Source organism: Suricata suricatta, chromosome 8 (genome assembly GCF_006229205.1).
Source record: "Suricata suricatta isolate VVHF042 chromosome 8, meerkat_22Aug2017_6uvM2_HiC, whole genome shotgun sequence".
Classification (NCBI taxonomy): domain Eukaryota; kingdom Metazoa; phylum Chordata; class Mammalia; order Carnivora; family Herpestidae; genus Suricata; species Suricata suricatta.
Genome location: NC_043707.1, coordinates 105632483 through 105655608, shown reverse-complemented (window position 1 = coordinate 105655608; position 23126 = coordinate 105632483). Strand labels below are relative to the sequence as shown.

Genomic DNA, 23126 nt, shown 5'->3' with positions numbered 1-23126 from the left:
GAAAATTGGTAGTTTCCTTACAGATGAAGTGTGGGGAGCCAGAAGAACGGAGATCAGCCGCCTGCAGGCAAGGAAGTGTCACTCCCTGTGGGGAGCCAGAAGAACAAAGATCAGCCCCCTGTAGGCAGGGCAGCTTTATCTCTCCCAATTCAGGGCAGGAGACAGCTAGTCTGAGCTTTCTTACCGGCCCCTCAGGCGCTGTGCTAAAATTGCAGTTTCGGTTCCCCCTTTACCCTAGCTTTTTCCTAAAAATCACTTGACCCTGTTTCCTAGAAACCGACCTAGGTCAGCTGCCTTGCTTCCCGCCTTGAACCCTTTATAAGGTGTTTGTGTTCTCTCAATAAAAGAGGCTTGATCAGAGATTTTGTCTTGCCTCCATTCTCTGTGCCCCCTGCCCCCCAATTCTCACTCCCTCCCTCAGGACCTGCATTGACTGACCTGATGGCCAGGTCAATGAAGGTGAGAAGAATTATGCTCTGAATAGAGGAAGTACATGGGTCATCTCTTAGACCTACCATGCCCTGTCATTAAAGTAAACCAAAACATACCACCGTCCAGTTAGGCAGGACTAGTTAAGGCCCAGATCCTTCAAGAAGGAAGATTTGTGTCACCTCACCAGATCAAACCACAATAAGCTGAGATGCTTACTGAGGGTAAAGCAAATATGAAATGGGTAGTGGGAGAAGATAGTTATAAATTCTAGCTATGATCATCACAGGTTGTAGAAAGCACTTGTGGGTGAAGCACTGGGTGTTATATGGAAACCAATTTGACAATAAACTATTTAAAAAATTAAAAAAATAAAAACATTAAAAAAAGAAATAAGTAATGTAATTGTAGCATTTCCCCTTATTTATTATGAATATGATTATACATGTATGCACCTGTGTCAGATTGTCTTCTTCCTTGTTTTACATCCTCCACATAAAAGGTAAATGTAGTAATATTAGTTAAATTTGTATCATAGTCTTGAAGGTACAGAATTTCAGAGAGTGAAAGTATACCCTCCAATGATGTTCCTTTGTTATTGGAGACAAGGCTCAATACACTTTAGATTATATGAAAGACAGTTGAAGGATAACTTTATTCTAGTTCATTGGCAGATTGAGTATGGTTTAAGGTGTATGAATGCCAGTGGACTATAGTTGGACTGTGCAAGCAGGTTTTGGGATTGACTTGGATTGGCTGTAGTACCAGTTATTCAATTAAACAAAAGTATAGGTGTTGCACTAAAAATTTTATAGATTTTATAGATATGGTTAACATCTATAGTTGATTGAATTTAAGAAAAGGATATTTCCTTGAAAAACACAGAGGCCAAATACTCTCATTGAATAGCCTTAAGGGCAAACTTTTAGACAGTGGAAAATGCAAGAGAAGACTTTCTCCCTTAGAGCTTCTGCAACACCTTGGTTGTGGCCCAGTGAGACCCTTTTCAGATTTCTGGTCTCTTGAACTATAACATGATGAGTTTGAGCTCTTTTAAGGGACTAAGTTTGTGTCATTTGATAAAGCAGCAAGAGAAGGCATTAAAGGGACAGACCAGAGGGAGGAAGGAAAAACAAGATGAGAGGACAGACAAGCTGGGGAATAGGAGCATAATCAAGAATTACATGCAGTCAGAGCTACAACTGAGTAGGAAGATGGTAGCAGCAAACAAGTAGGAATCTTGGAAAAGGGTGAGACAGAGAAGGGAAGATATTGATGGGCTGGAGGAGGAGATCAGGGAGGCGGGCAGGAGGCCTTTGTGGCTCATTCTTGTCTGCACAGGCTTTAGAGGAGCTTCCTGAGATGCAGGTGGATCCCATTCTTGGACCTCAACACAATTCTTGGCCAGGGAACAGGGACCCTGGAAGGATCTGGTGCCAGCTCAAAACGGAGAAGGGTCATGGCCACCGCCACCTTCATCTCATTCATGGCAAACTGCTTCCCAATGCAGTTCCTGAGTTAGGGAGGGAAAAGGAAGTGAGAAGTGGCCTCAATCCCCTTGCTGGGAACAGCACATTCAGGACTCTCTTGCGTGGGCCCAGCCCCAATCCCTTTCCTTACAGAACACACACACATCTTGGTCCAAGCCTTGGTTCACACTCTGCCCTGAACCTTTGACAAAGCCCACAGTATTCCAAGACTAGCTCTTTCTTCTCCCTCAGTTGTCAACAGGCCTCAAATCCTGTGTCAAGAAGATCAGCTCCCTGAGCCACATAGGCAAGTCAAGTGATCACTACAACAGTTAATCATCAAGTTGTTTGCTCTCTCCATTAGCCATTTCTGATTTCATAAAGGGAAAATCAGGACAGGGTACCATAGGAGCAGGCTAAGACACTCTTCAGGCCCTATCTATCAGTGAGGGGCGGGGCTACAGGGACTCAACCCTCAGAGAAAGGACAAAATGGAATTGTGTAAGGAAGTCAGAATGGAAACAGGGAAGGATCCTGGATGGGCAAGGCCTTAGCAATGTTCAACCTGCTGCACCAACTGCCTCCCAGTTTGGATCTAGATTCCTGTCATCCCCTCCACTCCTCCTTCAAGCAGCTGCTATGGATTCTAATTCTACTTGAAAAAGTCCTTACCTGCCATCCGTCAGCCTCTTCACCTGGGCTTTCCTGTCTTCTGCCTTCCCTTCCTATCCTGAAGCCCCAGCCCAGTTCAGACCCTCCATCACAGCTAGAACATGTCCACATGCCTCAGCCAGCATCACACCCCTCTCTGGTTTGTGGCCTCACTCACTGGCCACTTATCCATCTCCACCTCCCAGCTCAGCTCCTCCTAATGAGATCCCTGAGAATGCCCTCCCTCCACCTCTGTCTGCCACATGCCCAAGGCAGAAGGAAATAAAATTTCACCCTCACCTCTGCTGCTGCCTGCACATCTGTATTCATGGACCATAAAGTCACATAGTGTTTTACTCAGGGACATATCACTTACTAGCACAGGACAGTGCCAGTTACATGGAATGTTCTACTGTGTGTTCAATTAGTAAATAATGGAGTGCATGAATAATGAATGAATGAATGGTGTCTCTTTGAGTGGAGGCTTTTATCTATTGACTGTGAATTCTTGGAGGCAAGAGCAATATCTTTCCACTGTGTTCCCAACTCCTAGCAGAGGATTTGGCATACAGAGACAGGTTTAATAAGTAGTCTTATAATTGAATGATGTTTATTGAACTGACAAAAGCCCTGAATGAAATGAAATATTAATCACTATTAGGTGTGAGTTAAGAATGGATCTGTCTAGCCCTCTCCTGTCTCTATAGGCAGCCATATGACTTGCACCAATGTTTAGACTCAAATCCTACAGTGAGTGTCTGGAAGAGTAGTTTGCTTAAAGCCTATTCTGTGAAAGTGGACTCACTATTTGAAGAACTCACAGATTTATGTATTTAGAAAAGAACTTGTTTCCTTGTTTCTATAAGGTTTATGTAGGTTACTATTTAAGAGGACAATTTCAGCAGCACTGGAGGATTTCACAGAAGTCACTCTGGAGAATAGTAATCCAACTTCACAGCCACTTCAAGTGTGCTTTATGTTTTACACACCAAGATCTTTGCAAATGCCATATACAAAAGTGTCATCTATAAAATAGTGGGTTTCCTCTCAAAAGCAGTTGATTGTCCTCACTTTATGCTTTTTGTCAGTATTGACTATATAGATTCTGGGACTAAGATATATAAATCCCATTCATATAAGGAATTTTGCCAGCTGGAAAAGTTGTAATGGTTATGTGAATATTAACAAGTAGAAAACATTTTATTGGATTAGACTGCAAAAATAGAGAAGACAGGTATTGATCTGAGACATTGTTCAACTGGCTACTCCAGCCAATCATATGTATGACTTAAACACATAACAAGAATCCATGGGGAATCCAAACATAGGCAAACATACTGACACAGTGAGTGACAGGTCAGTGAATTAGGTACAAAAAGCAGTGGGCTGGACTCAGAATATGGGTTGAGAGAAAATCATCTTTAAAGATTAGTAATAATTGCTTCCCTCTCTCTCTCCAACTCTCTTCCCCTCTTCCCCTCCCTATGGTCCTCCATTAGGTTTCTCCTGTTCCTCTGTTAAAAATAAAATAAAATAAATAAAGATTAGTAATAATTGAAAAATCAAACATCTGAAATATTCTAAGTATGAGAAATCATCTTCCTAAAGTGAGGAAAGCACTAGAATACATTAAACTTTGGAACACCCTGATACTGAATTATAGGTGGCCATTGGGTAAGAGCAATGGGTCAAAGACTCCATGGCAGGTTGTGATTGCCACCTTTCCTTTGAACATAGAGACACACACCTTTTCCCCAACACACAATCATACAAGGCCAATAACTGCAGACAACACACATGAATAGAAGAGGTCACAAACATCAAATACATGCCCAGTAACACACCCATCCATGTTCAAGTGCCTCACCTTGATCCTCCTGAGAAAGGCAGGAAAGCATGGCTGTGTTGAGCAGAACCTGGTGCAAACCGTAAAGGATCAAACACCTGTAGAGGGAACACCAGGACCAGGACAGGTAGGGTCAAGCCCCTCCTTCCTATCAACTAACTACCTCACAGACCACCCAGAGGTGGGACAGGAAGGTGGATATGTCTGGAGAGATCATCCCCTCCTCCCCAGGCCATCATACCTCTGGGTTTGGCCACACCTTCGGGTTGTGGTGAAGGCCATAAAAAGAGAGCGTGAGTAAGAATCCTGTAGGACAGAAGATGAAAGACTGATCATACTCATGCCATGAGGAGCCATGTGCATGCTAAATCAGCTTGGCAGCCACTTTTCTTCACTCCAAGTGGATTAATGTCTTGCAAGGAAGGTGGGGCTTTACATGGCAAAGCATAAGTGAACAGATTAGTAGCTAACCAGAACCAGGTTGAGAAGCAAGAAAGAACTGGAGACTTATGTTCTGGAGCAACTAAAGTGACAGACAACTCACATTTATCAAGTACAATCTATGAGTCCTTGGGGAATATGCATGAACTTATCCATCCTCACAACAACCATCCAATGAAGGTGCTCATATCTCCATTGTTCACATGAGGCACCTGAGCCTCAAGAAGCTAAGCTACTTGTCAGTGACCACACAGCTAAGATGTGGCAGAACTGGGATTCAGATTAGAGGTGGGCCAAGGGATGGCCTCCAACCATGGCTGGGATATCAGATATGGTCTTCAGCTTCTCTCTGCCATCAACCTGAGGCTTCCCCAGAGACTGGACCATCTGAGAAATAACAGTGAATTCTCTAATTTCTCTCAATAACCTAGACCCCAAAAGAGAAGACCACATCTCCCCCTGCTCCACCTGATTGTCTTTCAAGCACTCACATCTCAGAATTAGAATTAGAATATTAGGGAAAAATCCAAAACCACATTCAGAAGCTACCATTTGCTCATTGAACTTCTGCTGGATTTAAACTCTCTGAAAAGCACAGCATACACCTCACCTAAACTGCAAAGGAAGCATTGATTTTGGGGTGGAAACTAGTCCCAAAGACTTTCAGGACCTGCCTAGGATGTATAGATTTCTGACCTCCCGTGTGTTCTCATGTAGTGAGTGTGGTGACGTTCATACCTTTGGGTAAGGAGCGTCCATCAGGGAAGGTGATGGGCTTGCTGAGTTTTCTGCCAATACCTGGAACTGGTGGATAGAGTCGCAGTGCCTCTTTGATGCACATGGTGGTGTAGGGCATCTGATCTAGGTGGTCCCTGAAACAAAGCTATCCTGAAGGACAGGGGTAGGCTCTGACAAGCAAGGAATTCTCTAGATGAGGGGGCAGGGCTGGGCAATCCCATCTCATGAACACTCACCAGGTGATGGAGGCTCCATCCCCCAGCAAGCTCTGGACCTCCTGCCGGCACCTTTGCTGGTGCTCGGGGTGTGTGGCCAGGGCATAGAGGATCCAGGAGATGCCACTGGCTGTGGTGTCATGGCCCTCAAACATGAACGTGTCCACTTCGGCACGGAGGTCCTTGTCAGACAAGCTGCTCCCATCCTCCATCTGAGAAGACATGGTGACACAGCAGGGTTTCCCCCTCCTCCAAGCTTGTGTGCTAGCCTCAGGTCTACTCTGCTCACACTCACCTTGGCAAAGAGGAGTATGTCCAAGAAGTCCAAGTGCCTCTTGATCCTGAGCTTCTCCAGCTCTCTCTCCTGAAGCTGCGCTTTCCTCATCTTGATCACTCGGTCTGTCCCAGAACAGTGTTCCCAGACAGAGCTGAGAGCTCTGGATGCCCAGACACAACCACCCTCCTGGGCTCGCCTGCCCCCCTGTGTCCCAGCCTGGGTGCCATCTGGATCAGGAGGAGAGTGATAATAGGTGTGCATGTCAGGGTGCTGCAGCATCATATGCTTGAGGGTCAGATTGCTTGGCAACAGCACAGCCTGAGGAGTCTCTGCTTGAATGCTGCTGGCTGGGGGTCTCATTCAACCTTCACACATTTGCTGACACATGTCAGCTTGTGCACAGCACTGGCATCCTAACACCTGTATCAGGGGGTTACCCAGCCTGGGAAGGACCATGGGAAGATAGGGCTCTGTTTGAGTGTTCAGGGCCAGTCCCTTTGAGATGTGTCTGATGAAGGAGGGGAGCTTCCCAGAGGGCAGAGTCCAACCTGAGTGTTGATGGGCTAGCTGGCAGGCCCGGTGGTTCCAGCGGCCTTCAGGGGTCAGCCTGTAGATGATGTCATTCTGGAGGAAAGCATTCCTCACTCGGGAAAAAAACAGGTTGCTCAGGTCTTGAATGGTCTGGATGTAGGCCTGGGAGATCCTGAATGGGGAGGATGAAAGAAGGTCTTGTGTGGAGGCAGACGTCTGCCCTGGAGTGGATTAGAGCTATAGGTGGAGGGTTCCTCAATTGGTGGGACAGGCAACCCAAGGCATTCACCTTTTCTCTCTTATGCCCTCAAGACCATCAGTCTATTGGTGCAATAATAGCCAGGTTTCTCCCTATGACAGGGATCAGGGATCTGTGCCTAATGAGCTTTGGTATGGGCCGAATTTGACTGTGGCTTTGTGCTCTCTGCAGAGAGCTGTGGCTGTTTGTCCTGGGAAACATCCAAGCTACACTAACTACCTCTCAGTTCAAATCCACACCAGTTGGTAGGATATTAGACCTGGTAGCTGAAGACTACACTGACCTGTCTTCTTGATGTCTGCCATGGTAGCTGAAGGCGCATTTCATAATGGTATCCAAAGTCATCAAGGAGACATGTTCAAAGATCTCCACATATGAATTCTCTTTGATGAGGTCCTCCCATTTGTCCTGCGGTAGAGGGACACATTAATCCTCTTCTCTTCCAAAAGCCCCATGCTGACAAGGCTAGGTCCTCTTTCTTTCCAAATATTTTGATGAAATGTCTTCTCTTTCTAAAGTGTCTGTGTTTTGGGCTATTTGGAACCATATAGCAAGTAAGTGTTTCTAAAGTGATGAATATTTTCTCAGATATATTTGTTATATAATTAATCATGATCTCTTATAGTCCAGGAAACATTGTTCCCCAGGGCATAAAGCGGGGAATTTTTCTGTCCTGTAGTTGATCTAACACAGGAAAGAGGTGAAGTCCCAAATCAGGGAGCAAGTGTCAAGGCAGGAGAAAGACTAAGGGGCCAGTATCAAGGGATATCAAGGGATATCAAGGATCTCAATTCCTTTTGTTCAACGAATGTCAGCTGAGCAGTTATTGAGAAATAAAGGTCTTGTTTAGAGATGATATTATGCTAGGACCAAGCCCTGGGGGTAGAAATCTGGTTTCCATTTCCTTCCACAGAGTGGCTAAAATCTATGTAAAAACCTTCAGCCCAAGCCAAGAGCCCACTTCAGGGACATCTTTGGGATGTTCACCCTGCCACTGAAGTTGCTACTGCCCAGGTCAGCAAGCGGCAGTTTGTCCTGTTGTTCAGAGAAATTTACTACTTTTCCTATCCAAACCAAAGACATGAAGTGAGGAGGAGAAGGGGCCTTTATCAACCATGACTCTCTCTTCTGTGGGCAATGAACACAGAGTAAAGGAAAGCTAGTGCCTGTGTACTTTCTTGTCCCATCGACTCTTAGGCAGGCCTGTCTCAGGTACAAGTACATGATTTTGAGGGCCATGCCTGATGGATATCTGAGGGACACACCTGCCTGAGAGTCAGTTCTGTGGACTGTGCTGTGGGTGTGAGTGTGCAGTGAGGGTGGGATGGACTTACAAGCATCAGGTGGACAGAGTCGGACATGAGCCCCACGTAGGGCTTCAGGATGTCATAGTGGAAGGCTGGGGTCAGCATTCGTCGGTGCTGGAACCACTTCTGCCCATTCAACAGGAGCAAACCATACCCTGGATTATAATGGGTGTGAGTGGGGAGGGATATTTCCATGACATGTCAGGAATTCAGGAGTAACCAGTGTATAAGAATAAGGACATCCTGGACAAGGCAGGAAGGGCCAGTGCATATGAGAAGGGTGACTTCACAAATGCTGATTCACAGCAAATGGTCATGACAGCTGAGAGATTAAAATGGAAACAGAGCAGAGCACGGATTATAGAAAGACTTTGGTGAAAAGTCAGGCAGAGATCATTGGTGAGGACTCTGAAGTGATGTGGAAGAAGCTGAGCTGCAGGATGGCTCTCCCCATCATTAGGAAGGGGTGAGGGTTTTATTAGGAGAGAAATGGAGCTCCATTCAGACTTGAGAGGTGTGACTGTGGTGCCAGTCACCTCTTGTTTAATCTGAGCTGAATGGATAGTTGTTAGCAAACCTAACCAGAAGGTGGACTGTAGTCCTGGTTAAGTGTACTTACCTATCCAAGGAGCCAGGAATCTGTAGGAGTCATGAGACTTTGGGTCTGAAAGGTAAGAGGTCATTACAGGAAACTTGAGTGAAACAAGGAAGGAAGTCTGCCTCCAGGAGGTGCTGTAGTCCAAGCCATTGGCTCCCATCCCTTCCTGAGGATTGTCAGCGGGTAGTGTGTGTCAAGCCACCTCCCACTTGCCCACATGGGAAGGGAAGGAATGGAAAGGGAAAGGAAGGGAACGGAAGGGCCAAAGAGTTTTTTCAAGGTGCAGTTTCAGTAAATATTAGGCCTCATTCTCGTTGTGCACTGGGAGGATGCTAAGCACAGGTATTGATTTCTGAGCCTCTAGTCTCTTCTACAATTTCACAGATCTGTGGACATATACCCAAGGGGCAAGAGCTGCTTCAACAAATATGAGGTGTTCCCTCACCAGATCGTCCCAGGATCAGTTTCATGTAGTCAGGATCATAGACTATGAGCTCCACCTCTGTTCCCCACATCCAGCGAGGACAGGCACGTGGGAATTTCTCTACCCATTTCCTTAGGCATTGCAGTTCCTCTTCTTTTTGAAACTGTTACCAAAGGAAAGATAAAATCAGTAAACTCTTTTCTCTGATTCCAGCACATGGGTTTGGGGTAAGGGCAGGGAGAAGAGTTCTAGATCTAGCAGCAGAACAAAGTATTCAGAACTGTGTCTTATGACCTGGCCTCTGCTCCAGATTCTGCTGGCTGTCTAAGGTTTTTCCCAAGGTCGGGTTCTGTCCTACTGTCAAGCAGAGTTAGGAGCCCTGATTGTCAGCTGCCTACAGAAACATGTCAGGGATTGTCTCCATGGTGTACAAAACTTTTGGATGTCATTGATACATTGGCATAAAAGATTTACGACAACTTCTATCACTTGATAAGCAGTTTTGTCATATAATTTTCTTCATTTGGAGCATGAAATGGATTATGTTTTAAAAGTTAAATTTCTCTATTAATTTTATTTTGCCATATTACTTTCAATAGTATCCAGCATACTTGTAAATGTTTGTTGCATCACTTAGCATTTGGGAGGTATATAGCTAAGTGAAAACTAAATAAATACAAAACTGTGTGCATGATATAGTTTTACATATGAATAAGTCTGGATATACAGAGATAAAAATGATATTGATCTACAGTTTTGATATTTTAGGGTTTAATCTCATTTTCACTTTGTAATAAAAAGAAACTTGTGTGAGCTTCTGCAGCTTCAACCTCCTCAATGGGGATTAGAAAAAACTTTGCTTTCTGGCTTCTCTACTTTGGCTCCTGCCACACTGGCCATTCCAACAGCCCTATTGTCTCTTCCCTGAAGATGCTGTGACTGTCACTCCTCATGCCTGCTCTGAGACACTTGCTTACATTTCCTGACCTTTGTACACCCTCTTGCCTCTACCTGGAGTGCTCTTCTACTTTGCCACAGAGTAACTGCCACTCTTCAGCTTTCAACACTATGCTTTGCTCATCACTTCTGGAATTAACATACACAATTGTTCCTAGGTATGTTCTCACAAGCAACTCCCCTTATTTCTACCATTCTATGTAACTCAAGCAATTCTCTGCTACACTGGCATCTAATTTATGCCTGCTTCCCTATGATAATCAAGATTCCCCAGTGCTGAGGTGATGTGTGCTACTGTAGGGCAGGTTCTTCCACTAGACACATGCTTACTGAGCATTACTATGTGCATGGCACTGGTTTAAATACTGAATTAGGAGAGGAGCCAAGATGGTGGAGAGGAAGGGAGGTCTGTAAACCTCGTCCATCCCATCTATTGAACTGAGAAAGACATTACTCTCATCTGCAAGAGTGGAAGGAGAAAATACAGACTCCAGAAAGAAGACAACCTCAAAGATGCCTGATTGAGTGAGTGCGAACTGGGGAGATTGGAAAACGGGCCAGCCTGAGAGGGTCAGGGGAGGTGGGAGCCCTAGCCCAACAAAGGGAAAGCACGCAGAGCCCCTGAGAGTCAAAGGAAAGAAAAAGAGAAACTGAACACACTCATAGTACTGTCTCTAGAGAAGAGATAAAGAACGTTTAACCCCACATGGAGAGAAAAACTCTCATTCCATATATAACGGCTGGGCAGTGTGAATCCCGAACCCAGGTGGCACAAGGGAAAAAACGGTCCCCACCCCTGCATGATCCCAGCAGGGAGTTGATGACTGCCATGGCCACTGACAAAAAATGGGCACTTGGGCTGCAGCTGCAGGAGCGCGCACCTCATTTCCACAGCGCATCTCACCTCCCACATTAGCCACGCAAAATCGAATCCCCAGTGCCAACAGGGAAAAATAGCCCCCACTCCTACGCAATCCCAGCAGGGAGTTGGCAGCGGTGATGGAGGGGAAGGGGGCTTTGGCTGCGGCTGCTGCTGCGGGAGCATGCACCTCATTTCTGGCAGCGCCTGGAGCCTCAGGCAGCAGCAGCACGAATCCCAGCTGGCACCAAAAGAAACTGCTCCCTCCCGCTATGCGATCCCGACTGGGAGCTGGCGGGCATGGCTGGGGGGTCATGCACTTCGCCCCCTGCAACGCACCTTGTCTACTGCCGTGGCAAAGCAAATCCCTGCCAGCACCAAGAGAAACTGCTCCCTCCCCCTAGGCGATCTTGGCTAAGAAGCCAGCCACCAAAGTGAGTACATCTTATCTGTGGTAGCATAAAATGCATGGACTAGGATTTTGAAGCAAGGCGGGCCTGGAAAATACAGCTTGGCTCAGCTGTGGCACAAGGAGATCGGACTCATAAGAGTGGCTTGCAGTGCTTAGTTCCAGCGGAGCTTGGGGTGCCCCATTCTTCTATCTGCAACCACCAAGGCGGGGCCTCAGAAAGCAGCCCCTGAGACCTACCTACACCAAACCACGCCTATCTGTGAGGGGGAGCTGTTGCTTTTTTTCGTACTTATTTTTTATTATTACTACCTTTTTTACTTAAAAATTTTTTTTAAATTTTTACTCTTTATTTTCCTTCTTCCTTTCTCCCCCCCCCTTTTTTCTGCAATCCTGATATATTCTCTCTTATCTCATCCTTATCTCTCCCCTCAACTGGTTATATGCTTTTAGACTGTCCACTTTCCTTGTTGTCTCTGCCCCTCTTTATTTTTTTCTTCTCTTTTTTCTTCTTTCCTCTCTTTTACTTTTCTTCCTTTCCCCCTTTTAATTTGTTTGTTTGTTTGATTTGTCTCTGTGTTTGTGTGCTTCTGTTCTCTGTTTGTTTGTCTATCTGTTTTCCTTCTCAGGGCTACCATAGAAACAAGTCAAAGTACACATGGCAGAGAGTCCCAAATATCGCTGAGTAGGGAAATAGAATAATCAAAGGCACAACCAAAGAAACTGAGAGACACCATTCAAAGAACATTTCCTGAAATGACAGGCCCTGGACAGTCAATAAGCCTCCATTAACAGAGCAATACTAACAGGTGCATAGTGCACATGAGCTTTTAAAGCTGCCAAGAGTCAGGAAGCTAGCCAAAATGACAAAACGAAAGAACTCTTCCATAAAGAAACTCCAGGAAGAAGTCACAGCCACAGAGTTGCTCAAAACAGACCTAAGCCACATAAATAAACAAAAATTTAGAACAATTGTCATAAAATTAATCGCTGGGCTTGAAAAAAGCATCAGAGAAGCTACTGATACAATGACTAGGGACTTTCAAAATAGCTGTGACGAGTTAAAAAAAAAAGACTATACATGAGGTGAATAATAAAATGGAGATGGCCACTTCATGGATTGAAGAGGCAGAGAGAATAGGTGAATTAGAAGACACAGTTATAGCATAAGAGGAAGCCGAGAAAAAAAAAGAGAGAAATTGATCCAAGAGCAGGAAAGGAGAATTCGAGACCTGAGTGATACAATCAAATGGAACAACATCTGTATCATAGGAATTCCTGAAGAGGAAGAAAGAGAGAGAGATCCTGAAGGGGTACTAGACCAAATTATAACTGAGAATTTCCCGAATTTGGGGAAAGAAATAGACATTCAAATTCAAGAGGCACAAAGAACCCCCTTAAGATATAATTTAAATCGACCTTTGGCATGACATATCATAGTGAAACTGGAAAAATATAAAGGTAAAGAGAGAATTCTGAAAGCAGCTAGGGTGAAAAGAGCCCTAACATACAAAGGGAAACGTATCAGAGTGGTTACAGACCTATCTAATGAAACTTGGCAGGCCAGGATGGAATGGCAGAAAATCTTCAGTGTGATGAACAGAAAAAATATGCAGCCAAGACTCTTTTACCCAGCAAGTCTGTCATTCAAAATAGAAGGAGAGATAAAGGTATTCCCAAATAAACAAAAGTTGAGAGAATTCATCACCACCAAAGCAGGCCTACAAGAAATCCAAAGAGGGACTCTATGAGGGAAAGGTTGCAAAGAATACAAGGTGCCAGAGACACCACTATAAACATGAACTCTACGGAGAACACAATGAATCTAAACCCACATTTTTCAATAATAACACTGAAGATAATGGACTGAATGCTACAACCAAAAGACACAGGGTATCAGAATGAGTAAAAAAAACCAAAATCCATCTATTTGCTGTCTATAAGAGGCTCATTTTATTTTTTTCTTTTCAAATTTTTATTTAAATTCTAGTTAATATACAGTGCAATATTGGTTTCAAAGGTAGAATTCAGTGATTCATGATTTATGTACAACTTCCAGTGCTCATCATAACCAGTCTCCTCCTTAATAGCCATTACCCATGTAGCCCATCTCCCACCCACCATCATCCTTCAGTTTATTCTCTATCTTTAAGCAATCTTTTCGCTGTTCCTCCCCCCACCCCCAACATGTTCATCTGTATTGAAGAGACTTATTTTAGACCTGAAGATACCTTCAGGTTGAGTGTAAAGAGATGGAGAAATATCTATCATGCGACTGTAAGCCAAAAGGAAGCTGGAGTAGCCATACTTATATCAGACAAATTGGACTTTATTTTATTATTTTTTAAAAAAATTTTAATGTTTTATTTATTTCTGATACAGACAGAGACAGAGCATGAGAGGGGGTGGGGCAGAGAGAGAAGGAGACACAGAACCGGAAGCAGGCTCCAGGCTCTGAACTAGCTGTCAGCACAGAGCCTGACACAAGGCTCGAACCCACAAACGTGAGATCTGACCTGAGCGAAAGTCGGAGGCTTGACTGACTGAGCCACCCAGGCGCCCCGACAAAATGGACTTTAAAGTAAAGGCAGTCACAAAAGATGAAGATGGATATTATGTAATAATTACAAGGTCTCTCCATCAGGAAGAGCTAACAATGATAAATTATAAACATCTATGCACCAAATTTGGGAGCACGCAAATACATAAAACAATCACAGACAGAAACAACCTTATTGATAAGAATGTGCTAATTACAGGGGATCTTAATATTCTGCTGACATCACGGTTAGATCAACCAGAAAGAAAATCACTAAGGAAACAATGGACCTGAACGACACTTTAGAACAGACGAAATTGATAGATATATTTAGAACTCTGCATCCTGAAGTTAGGAAATTCACCTTCTTCTCGAGTGCACATGGCACATTCTCCAAGATAGATCACATACTGGGGCATAAGCAGACCTCCATAAATATAATTGAATTGAGATCATACCATGCACACTTTCAGATCACAATGCTATGAAACTTGAAATTAACCACAGGAAAAAGTCTCAAACACCTCCAAAAATGTGGAGGTTAAAAACCACCCTACTAAAGAATGATTGGGCTATGCAGGCAATTAGAGAAGAAATTTAAAAATATATGGAAACAAAAGAAAATGAAAATATAACAATCCAAAATCTCTGGGACACAGCAAAGGCAGTCCTAAGAGGAAAGTATATTGTAATCCAGGCCTATTTCAAAAAACTATAAAAAGCACAAATTCAAAATCTAACAGAGCACCTAAGGGAACTAGAAGGGGAGAAGCAAGAGCACCCCAAACCCAGCAGAAGAAAAGAAATAATAAAGATCAGGGCAGAAAAGAAAACAATATAGAATCCATAAAAACAGTCGAGCAGATCAATGAAACCAAGAGTTGGTTCTCTGAAAAAATAAACAAAATTGATAAACCTCTAGCTAGGCTCCTTAGAAAGAAAAGAAAGAGCACCCAGATAGACAAAATCATGAATGAAAACCAACCCTTAGATTGGTATTACAACCAATCCCTTAGAAATACAAGCACTTATTAGAGATTACTATGAAAAATATATACCAACAAACTGGACAATCTAGAAGGAATGGACAAATTCCTAAATACACATGCACTACCAAAATTCAAACGGGAGAGATAGAAAGCATCAAGAGACTGATAACCAGTGAAGAAATAGAATCAATTATCAAAAATCTCCCAAAGAATAAGAGCCCAGGGCGAGATGGCTCCCAGGGGAATTCTACCAGACATTTAAGGGGCACTTGTGGGGAGAAGCACTTGGTGTTATATGGAAACCAATTTGACAATAAACTATTTTTTAAAAATAAAGCAGAACTAATACCCATTATTCTCAAACTATTCCAAAAAATAGAAATAGAAGGAAAACTTCCAAACTCATTCTATGAAGCCAGCATCACCGTGATACCCAAACCAGAGACCCAGCAGAAAAAGAGAACTATAGATCAATATCCTTAATGAATACAGATACAAAAATACTCAACAAGATACTGGCAAATCGAATTCAACAGCATATAAAAAAAATACCCATCATGATCAAGTGGGATTCATTCCTGGGTTACAGAGCTGGTTCAATATTTGCAAATTCATCAATTGGATACATCACATTAACAAAAGGAAAGATAAAAACCATATGATCCTGTCGATAGGTGCAGAAAAAGGATTTGACAAAATGCATCACCCTTTCTTAATAAAAACCCTTGAGAAAGTCAGAATAGAAGGAACTTAGTTAAACATTATAAAATCAATTTATAAAAAGCCCACAGCTAATATCATCCTCAATGGGGAAAAACTGAGAGCTTTCTCCCTGAGATCAGGAACACGACAGGGGTGTCCACTCTCACTACTATTGTTTAACATAGTACTGGAAGTGTCTGCATCAGCATCAGACAACAAAAGGAAATAAAAAGCATCAGAATTGGCAAAGAAGAAGTCAAACTTTCACTTTTCACAGATGACATGATACTCTACATGGAAAACCCAATCAGCTCCACCAGAAGCCTTCTAGAACTGTTCCATGAATTCAGTAAAGTTGCAGGGTACAAAATCAATGTACAGAAACTGGTTGCATTTCTATACACCAATAATGAAGCAACAGAAAGAAATTAAGAAACTGGTCCCATTCACAATTGCATGAAAAACCATAATATACCTAGGAATAAACCTAACCAAAGATGTAAAAGACCTGTATGATGAAAACTATAGGAAGCTTATGAAAGAAATTGAAGAAGACACCAAGAAATGGAAAAACATTCCATGGTCATGGATTGGAAGAATAAACATTGTGAAAATGTCCTTACTACCCAAAGCAATATACACATTCAATGCAGTCCCCATTAAAATTGCACCAGAGTTCTTCTCAAAGCTAGAACAAGCTATCCTAAAATTCGTATGTAACCACAAAAGTCCCCGAATAGCCAAAGTAATATTGAAGAAGAAAACCAAAACGGGAGGCATCACAATCCCAGATTTTAGCCTCTACTACAAAGCTGTCATCATCAAGACAGTATGGTACTGGCACAAAAACAGACACATAGACCAATGGAATAGAATAGAAAACCCAGAACTGGGCCCACAAATGTACAGCCAATTGATTTTTTAAATGTCTTTTATTTATTTTTCGAGAGACAGAGAGAGTATAAGCAAGAGAGGGTCAGAGAGAGAGGGAGACACAGAATCTGAAGCATGCTCCAGGCTCTGAACTGTCAGCACAGAGCCTGATGCGGATCTTGAACCCATGAACCACGAGATCATGACCTGAGCTGAGTCCGGATGCTTAACTGACTGAGCCACCCAGGCGCCCCAATTAATTTTTGACAAAGCAGGAAAGAGTATCCAATGGAAAAAAGACTGCCTCTCTAGCAGGTCGTGCTAGGAGAACTGGACAGCAACATGCAGAAGAATGAAACTAGACCACTTTCTTACACCATACACAAAAACAAACTCAAAATGGATGAAGGACCAGAATGTGAGACAGGAAACCGTCAGAACCCTCGAGGAGAAAGTAGGAAACAACCTCCTTGACCTCAACCGCAGCAATTTCCTACTCAACACATCCCCAAAGGCAAGGGAAAGCCAAAATGAAGTATTGGGACCTCATCAAGATAAAAAGCTTCTGCAAGGCAAAGGAAACAATCAAGAAAACTAATAGGCAACCAATGGAATAGGAAAAGGTAGTTGCAAATGACATATCAGATAAAGGGCTAGTATCCAAAATCTTCAAGGAACTCACCAAACTCCTTATATGAAAAACAAATAATCTAGTGAAGAAATGGGCTGAAGATATAAACAGACACTTCTCCAAAGAGGACATCCAGATGGCCAACAGGCACATGAAACAATGCTCAACATCACTCATCATCAGGGAAATACAAATCAAAACCACACTGAGATACCACCTCATGCCAGTCTGAGTGGCTAAAATGAACAAATCAAGAGACTATAGATGCTGGCGAGGATGTGGAGAGACAGGCACCCTCCTACACTGTTGGAGGGAATGTAAACTGGTGCAGCCACTCTGGAAAACAGTGTGGAGGCTCCTCAAAAAACTATCACTAGAACTGCCATATGACCCAGCAATAGCACTGCTAGGGATTTACCCAAGGGATACAGAAGTGCTGATGCATAGGGGCACATGTACCCCAATGTTCATAGCAGCACGTCAACAATAGCCAAATCCTGGAAAGAGCCTAAATGTCCATCACCTGATAAATGGATCAAGAAGATGTGGTATATATATACAATGGAGTATTACATGGCAATGAGAAAGAATGAAATATGGCCATTTGTAGAAAAGTGGATGGACCTCGAGGGTGTCATGCTAAGCGAAATAAGTCAGGTGGAGAAGGACAGATACCATGTTTCCACTCATAGGTCTAACAGGAGAACAGGAGAAACCTAATGGAGGACCATGGGGAGGGGAAGGGGGAAAGAGAGTTGGGGTGAGAGAGGGACGCAAAACCTGAGAGACTATTGAATACTGAAAACAAACTGAGGGTTGAAAGGGGAGGGGGCGGGGGGAAGAGGCGGTGGTCATGGAGCGGGGGCACTTTTGGGGAAGAGCACTGGGTGTTATAAGGAAACCTATTTGTCAATGAACTATTTTTTAAAAATAGTGAATTAGGATATATCTATTGATACTATCTGTTTGAAGTTTCTGGCTACTTGGGGAGACAGGCAGATTAAGAGGCTGTGATAGTAGATTATTAATGTGATAAAGGGAAGCCCAAGTGTCTGGGGAAGCTTTGGGTTCTCAGAATTGGACAATAGGAAGCCCTTCCTCATGCATTTGCTCATTTACCAAATCATTGACTAACACTCTATTGACTTACAAAGATGAATTAGAAGTGGTCTCTCCAACAAGGAGCTCACAACTCTGACATTGCAGATAAAAATAGCTGAGTCAGATCAGCCCTACTTTATGAGAAGGTCAGTCTAGGGGGAAAATTGTTTTCCTCTCCACTTCTGAGACCCCCCAAAAATACCTTGGAGGAGGCTTGGGGCTGGGTTTTGGCAGATGGCCATATGAGGGACAAGATCTATCCAATGAGAGGGGAAAGTGTGAGCAGAGACCTTGAAGGGGAATGTACAGGCAGGGGGAGAAAATGAGTAATTTAGGGTATAGGAGGAGGTTAGGAAGAAGGGAGAGAGCAGTGTTGGGACACCAGTATGGCATAGGAGCTGTTCCCAGTTCTCTCCTTCATGTTCAAACTACTAGAACTAAGGTGCCCTCTTCTCTAAGGAAAGACAGGCATCAGCAGGCAATAACTCCCCAATTGACTCCTACAGTTGTGCAATCCACAAAACCTTGTTGAGACCCTAGCCATGTGGGTTATTCTTTTGCTCTGGGCACCCCTCACTGCCAGCTAGTGGTGGCAGTGCTGGGTGGATGTTGCTGGTTTCGCTGGCCCACCCTGCCTTCCCACCCCTGGTCTAGCCCCTTCCTACCTCCTGGATGTGCCCGAAGAGCCAGTGAGAAGGAGGGTATGGGAAGTGCTGGACAGCTTTGAGCAGCCACTGCCTGCGCAGGTAGAGCTGTGCTGCCTTGAGCAACAGCAGAGCCAGGCCTAGCAGGGAGGCCACTTGCAGGATCCCAGAGACACTGCCCAGGGGTCTGGTGAAGCTCAGCATAAAGACACTCATGGTCAGGGACTTCTGGATTGCTGGCTCTTTCTGTCTGTCCGTGACTGTGTCTGACTTCCTCTGAGTACCCAAGTTCCGTCACTTCAGGGAGGTTTGTCCTGGCCACCTGGAGGGAGGAGAGAGAGAGAGAGAGAGAGAGAGAGAGAGAGAGAGAGAGAGAGAGAAGCTTAGATAAGACTTGCAGAGTTCATTAACTGTGAGGATCCACCTTGGGAACCAGTGGGCAGAAAGCTTTCTCAGCAGACAGTGATAGTAGCTGGCAAACTCTCAACTTGCCCTTGTCCCAATTATTCTTCCAATAGTTCAGGAGCACCACCTAAGTGCCAGCAGCTGCACAATGTGCTGCAACACCGATGTCTACAAACAGACATGAGCCCTGACTGCAAGAAGACCACAGTACAGTTACCAAGTTCAGAATGTGTGCGTGGTTGAATTATTATTCCTTTTCAGAGGGCAAAAGTCTTACAGGGAGCTAATGTGACGTGGCCACAGGCAAACCACCATTGAAAGTGCCAGCTAGGATTTGAATTGGGGTGGGGGGGAGTCTCCCAACTATATGCCTCAGCTGCCTCAGCAATGTTCCCCATGCCTGTCACTGTCCACCCTCCACTCTTGCCTGGGGCTGAATGTGATGGCAGACAGAGCACCAGCCTTAGGTCTGGATACCCAGCTCCAGGACACATTCACGACCTAGGAAGCCAGTGACGTAGACTCCCCGAGCCTCCGTTTCTCCTTCTGTAAGTAACTTGGGGGTAATCATCCCTTTCCCAAGTTTACCCCAGGAATGCACTTTCATACAATCGCTCATGCACTCAGTCAATGTTCTTGAGCTCACAGTCTGCTAAGTAAAGGCAGAGAACTAACATTACAGGAAAACACACACACAAAAAAACCTGTAATGAAAGAGTGAATACTGGGCTGGGCCCTACCAGGGAAGGAGAAAACAAAACCAAAGAATGGGACTTTCAAGAGTGAATAGGAGGTCACCAGATAGGGAGTGCTAAAGGCTCATCGAGAGCCTATGGAAGCATGTCTAATGAGGACAATTTAATCTCTTACTTGTTCCTGATTCTCTTCCCCAAAGTCAACTTCAGGCCCCAAATTCAGAAATAAAAAAACAAAAATTCTTCATGAGGATTTCTTTAGAACACAGCAGCCTCCAAGAGTCCCCGTTTCCTTCTGATCTGTTTTTCACCCATCTCACCTATAACTCCAAAGTCCTTTTCTTTTGCCTGACCTCATGACAAGAGATTCATTACACAACCCATGAGGCCAGAGTTCTTTCCTCTGTCCTCTAAATCCTGGCTCCTGTCCAAACCTGGGGGTACGTAACCAACTTACCCAATCCTCTCAACCTTGCCCCAGTTCTGTGGTTACTTCCCTTCTCTCTCTGGTTCTGGCCCATGGAATTTGGACCCAACTCCTACCCTTACTTGGCCCAGCCTCAAGTTTGCACCTAGAACACAAGGAACACTTATGGAGGGTACTTGGAAGTAGGATGCCTGGGGCAGGATTCTGGGTATCACTCTCCCTTTGCCTCCCTGAACCCTCAGTTTCCTGTATATAGTTGGGTGCATAATGCTTGTAAATAGCTAACATTTAGTGAATGCTTAGTATCTTCTAGGCACTGAGCAAGGAATATTATATATTTTACTGACAACAACTCTAACACAGATTTTTAAAAATGTTTATTTATTTTTGAAAAAGTGAGTGGGGGGGGGGAAGGCAGAAAGGAAGAAAGAGGACTGAAAGTGGGATTCCCTCTGACAGTAGAGAGCGCATATAGGGATCAAACTCAGGAACCATGAGATCATGGCCTGAGCTGAAGTTGGATGCTTAACCAACTGAGCAACCCAGGTGCCTCAACCTGAAACAGATGGTGGTGATGGTGGAGGGCACTTAAGGGGAAGAGCATTGGGTGTTGTATGGAAAACAATTTGACAATAAAATATTATGGAAAAAAAAAACAAAAACAGAAACAAAAAAAACCCAAAAAAATAAATTTAAAAAAAAATAAAATAAAATAAATCTCAAAATCTAAGTGAGAAAACCAAGGCACACAGAGCTTAGTTGCCTGGCCAGGGTCGACATACTGGTAAGAGGGAGAGCCAGTGTTCAAGGCCAAGCAGTCTGGCTCCAGTCCCTTAAGGAAGTAAGCTTGGGAAACCAGCAATAGAAAACAGTACAGGGACAGACCAGCGGAAAGGAAGGATAATAACAGGTGAGTCTGGACAGGCTTGGGGACAGGTGCATAATTGAAAGTTCCACACACAATCAAGTTTACAGCTGAGTAGGAGGAGGGTAACAGTAAACTAGTAGGAGTCTTGGAAAAGGATGAGAAAGAGGACAGACAGTCAGATGGGAAAGAGGAGGAGATAAGAGAGGCTGTGAGGGGGGGCAGAAAATAAGGGGCAGGAGAGCCCTTCCTGTCTCTACTGGCAGCCACACATCTTCCACCAATGTCTAAGAGGAAGAACCCATTCTCAGGGAGAAACCAAATCCTAGAGCCAGAAACAAAAAGGAAGATAGAATGGCAGGCAGGAAGTTCTTAGTCTCTTCCTTGTCTGCACAGGTTTTAGAGGAGCTTCCTGAGATGCAAGTAGATCCCATTCTTGGACCTCAACACAATTCTTGGTGAGGGAACAGGGACCCTGAAAGGATCTGGTGCCAGCTTGAAGTGGTGCAGGGTTAGGGCCACTGCCATGTTAATCTGGTTCATGGTAAACTGCTTCCCGATGTAGTTCGTGGGTCAGGGAGGGAAAAGGAAATGAGAAGTGGCCTCAATCTCCTTGTTGGGAATAGCACATTCAGGGCCTTTCTGCATGGGTCCAGCCCCAATCTCTTTCCTTATAGGAGACACACACATCTCCATCCAAGCCTTGCTTCATACTCTACCCCTGACCTTTGACAAAGCCTACAGTCTTCCAGAGCCAGTTCCTTCTCCTACCTCTACTGTCAGCAGACTTCAAATCCTTTTACAAGATGGTCAGCTCCCTGAGCTGCACAGGCATGTCAAGCGTTTTCTGGTGGTCTAGTCCTTCCTGTCTCTACTGGCAGCCACACATCTTCCACCAATGTCTAAGAGGAAGAACGCATTCTCAGGGAGAAACCAAATCCTAGAGCCAGAAACTTTCAGAAACATTCCTGAAGTTACTATTTAGAGGACAATCTTAGTAGCGCTGGAGGATTTCACAGCAGCAAGCCTGGGGAATAGTCATTCAGCTCCACAGCCACTTCAAGTCTTCCTCATGTTTTATCCTCCAGGAAACTTTCAAATACCATGTCTCATGCCTAAAACAGCGGATTTTCTCTCAAAAGCAGTTTAATGTCTTCATTTTCATGTATTTGCCCACTCAAAGTTTGGCCTCTGAGTATAATGTTATAGATCCCAGATCATAGGTACTGATTTGACAACTGGGAAAATTGTCCGGTATATGACCATTACTGTAGATTCAAAAGTTCTTTTGGATAGATGCAAACATAATGAAAGAGATTAGTGGAATATTTCATGAAGCTCTTAAGAGGCTATAGTAACCATCTGCATGTATTACTTAAATACTTGAGATAGCAAGGCAACTGAGAATGGAAACACACACAAAGAGGTAAGTGGTGCAGTGTGGTAACAGAACGACAAGTTGAGTAGGGAAAGCTGGTTTGAGAATGTGCACAAAAGAAATCTATGGATTCCGTCCAGACTTTGAAATCAACAACAGTTGAAAATTAACATGGGAAAAAATCTATTGTGCAAAGTCATACAGTGAATCAAACACCAGAATGCATTGAGCTTTGGAATAGCCACTGACACTGAATTGTTGCTGGAGGTTAGGTATGAGCGATGGGTCAAAGTCTGCAGGTCATGTGGTGCTTACCAACTTTCTTTTGTACATAAAAATGGACATACCTCTTTCCCAGAACACAGATATGCAATAGCATATCTGTAGACACCCATATAAACATAGGAAGTCATAAACATCAGGTATGTGCCCAGTAAACTCCCCACTCCTATCCTGGTACAAGTAAC

The 23126-nt window shown here is 44.0% G+C and overlaps 1 protein-coding gene across 2 annotated transcripts; it reads right to left on the bottom strand.

Annotated features, from left to right (window-relative positions):
• Positions 1-831: 831 nt before the first annotated feature.
• On the bottom strand, positions 832-19144 carry LOC115299886 (cytochrome P450 4A11-like). 2 transcript variants are annotated; one of them, XM_029949422.1, is made up of 12 exons: positions 18911-19144; positions 9207-9348; positions 8783-8827; positions 8191-8318; positions 7140-7264; positions 6615-6769; positions 6085-6188; positions 5811-6001; positions 5575-5708; positions 4637-4701; positions 4417-4493; positions 832-1942 (listed from the first exon to the last, which is right to left on the bottom strand). In XM_029949422.1, the coding sequence occupies exons 1-12, from the start codon at positions 19103-19105 to the stop codon at positions 1774-1776; spliced, it is 1530 nt and encodes a 509-aa protein (XP_029805282.1). In that variant the 5' UTR covers positions 19106-19144; the 3' UTR covers positions 832-1773. The 2 variants fall into 2 exon arrangements, with proteins under 2 accessions (XP_029805282.1, XP_029805283.1); XM_029949423.1 differs by lacking the exon at positions 832-1942 and adding an exon at positions 3725-4063.
• Between the last annotated feature and the right edge of the window lie 3982 nt (positions 19145-23126).

Excerpts from the sequence above, each read along its gene's own strand:
- LOC115299886 (XM_029949422.1), bottom strand. The coding sequence starts at position 19,105 with ATGAGTGTCTTTATGCTGAGCTTCACCAGACCCCTGGGCAGTGTCTCT. Across the intron at positions 4,702-5,574 it reads TGGACGCTCCTTACCCAAAG|GATTCTTACTCACGCTCTCT; the intron begins GTATGAACGTCA and ends TCTGTCCTACAG. Across the intron at positions 1,943-4,416 it reads CCTTTCTCAGGAGGATCAAG|GAACTGCATTGGGAAGCAGT; the intron begins GTGAGGCACTTG and ends TCCCTAACTCAG.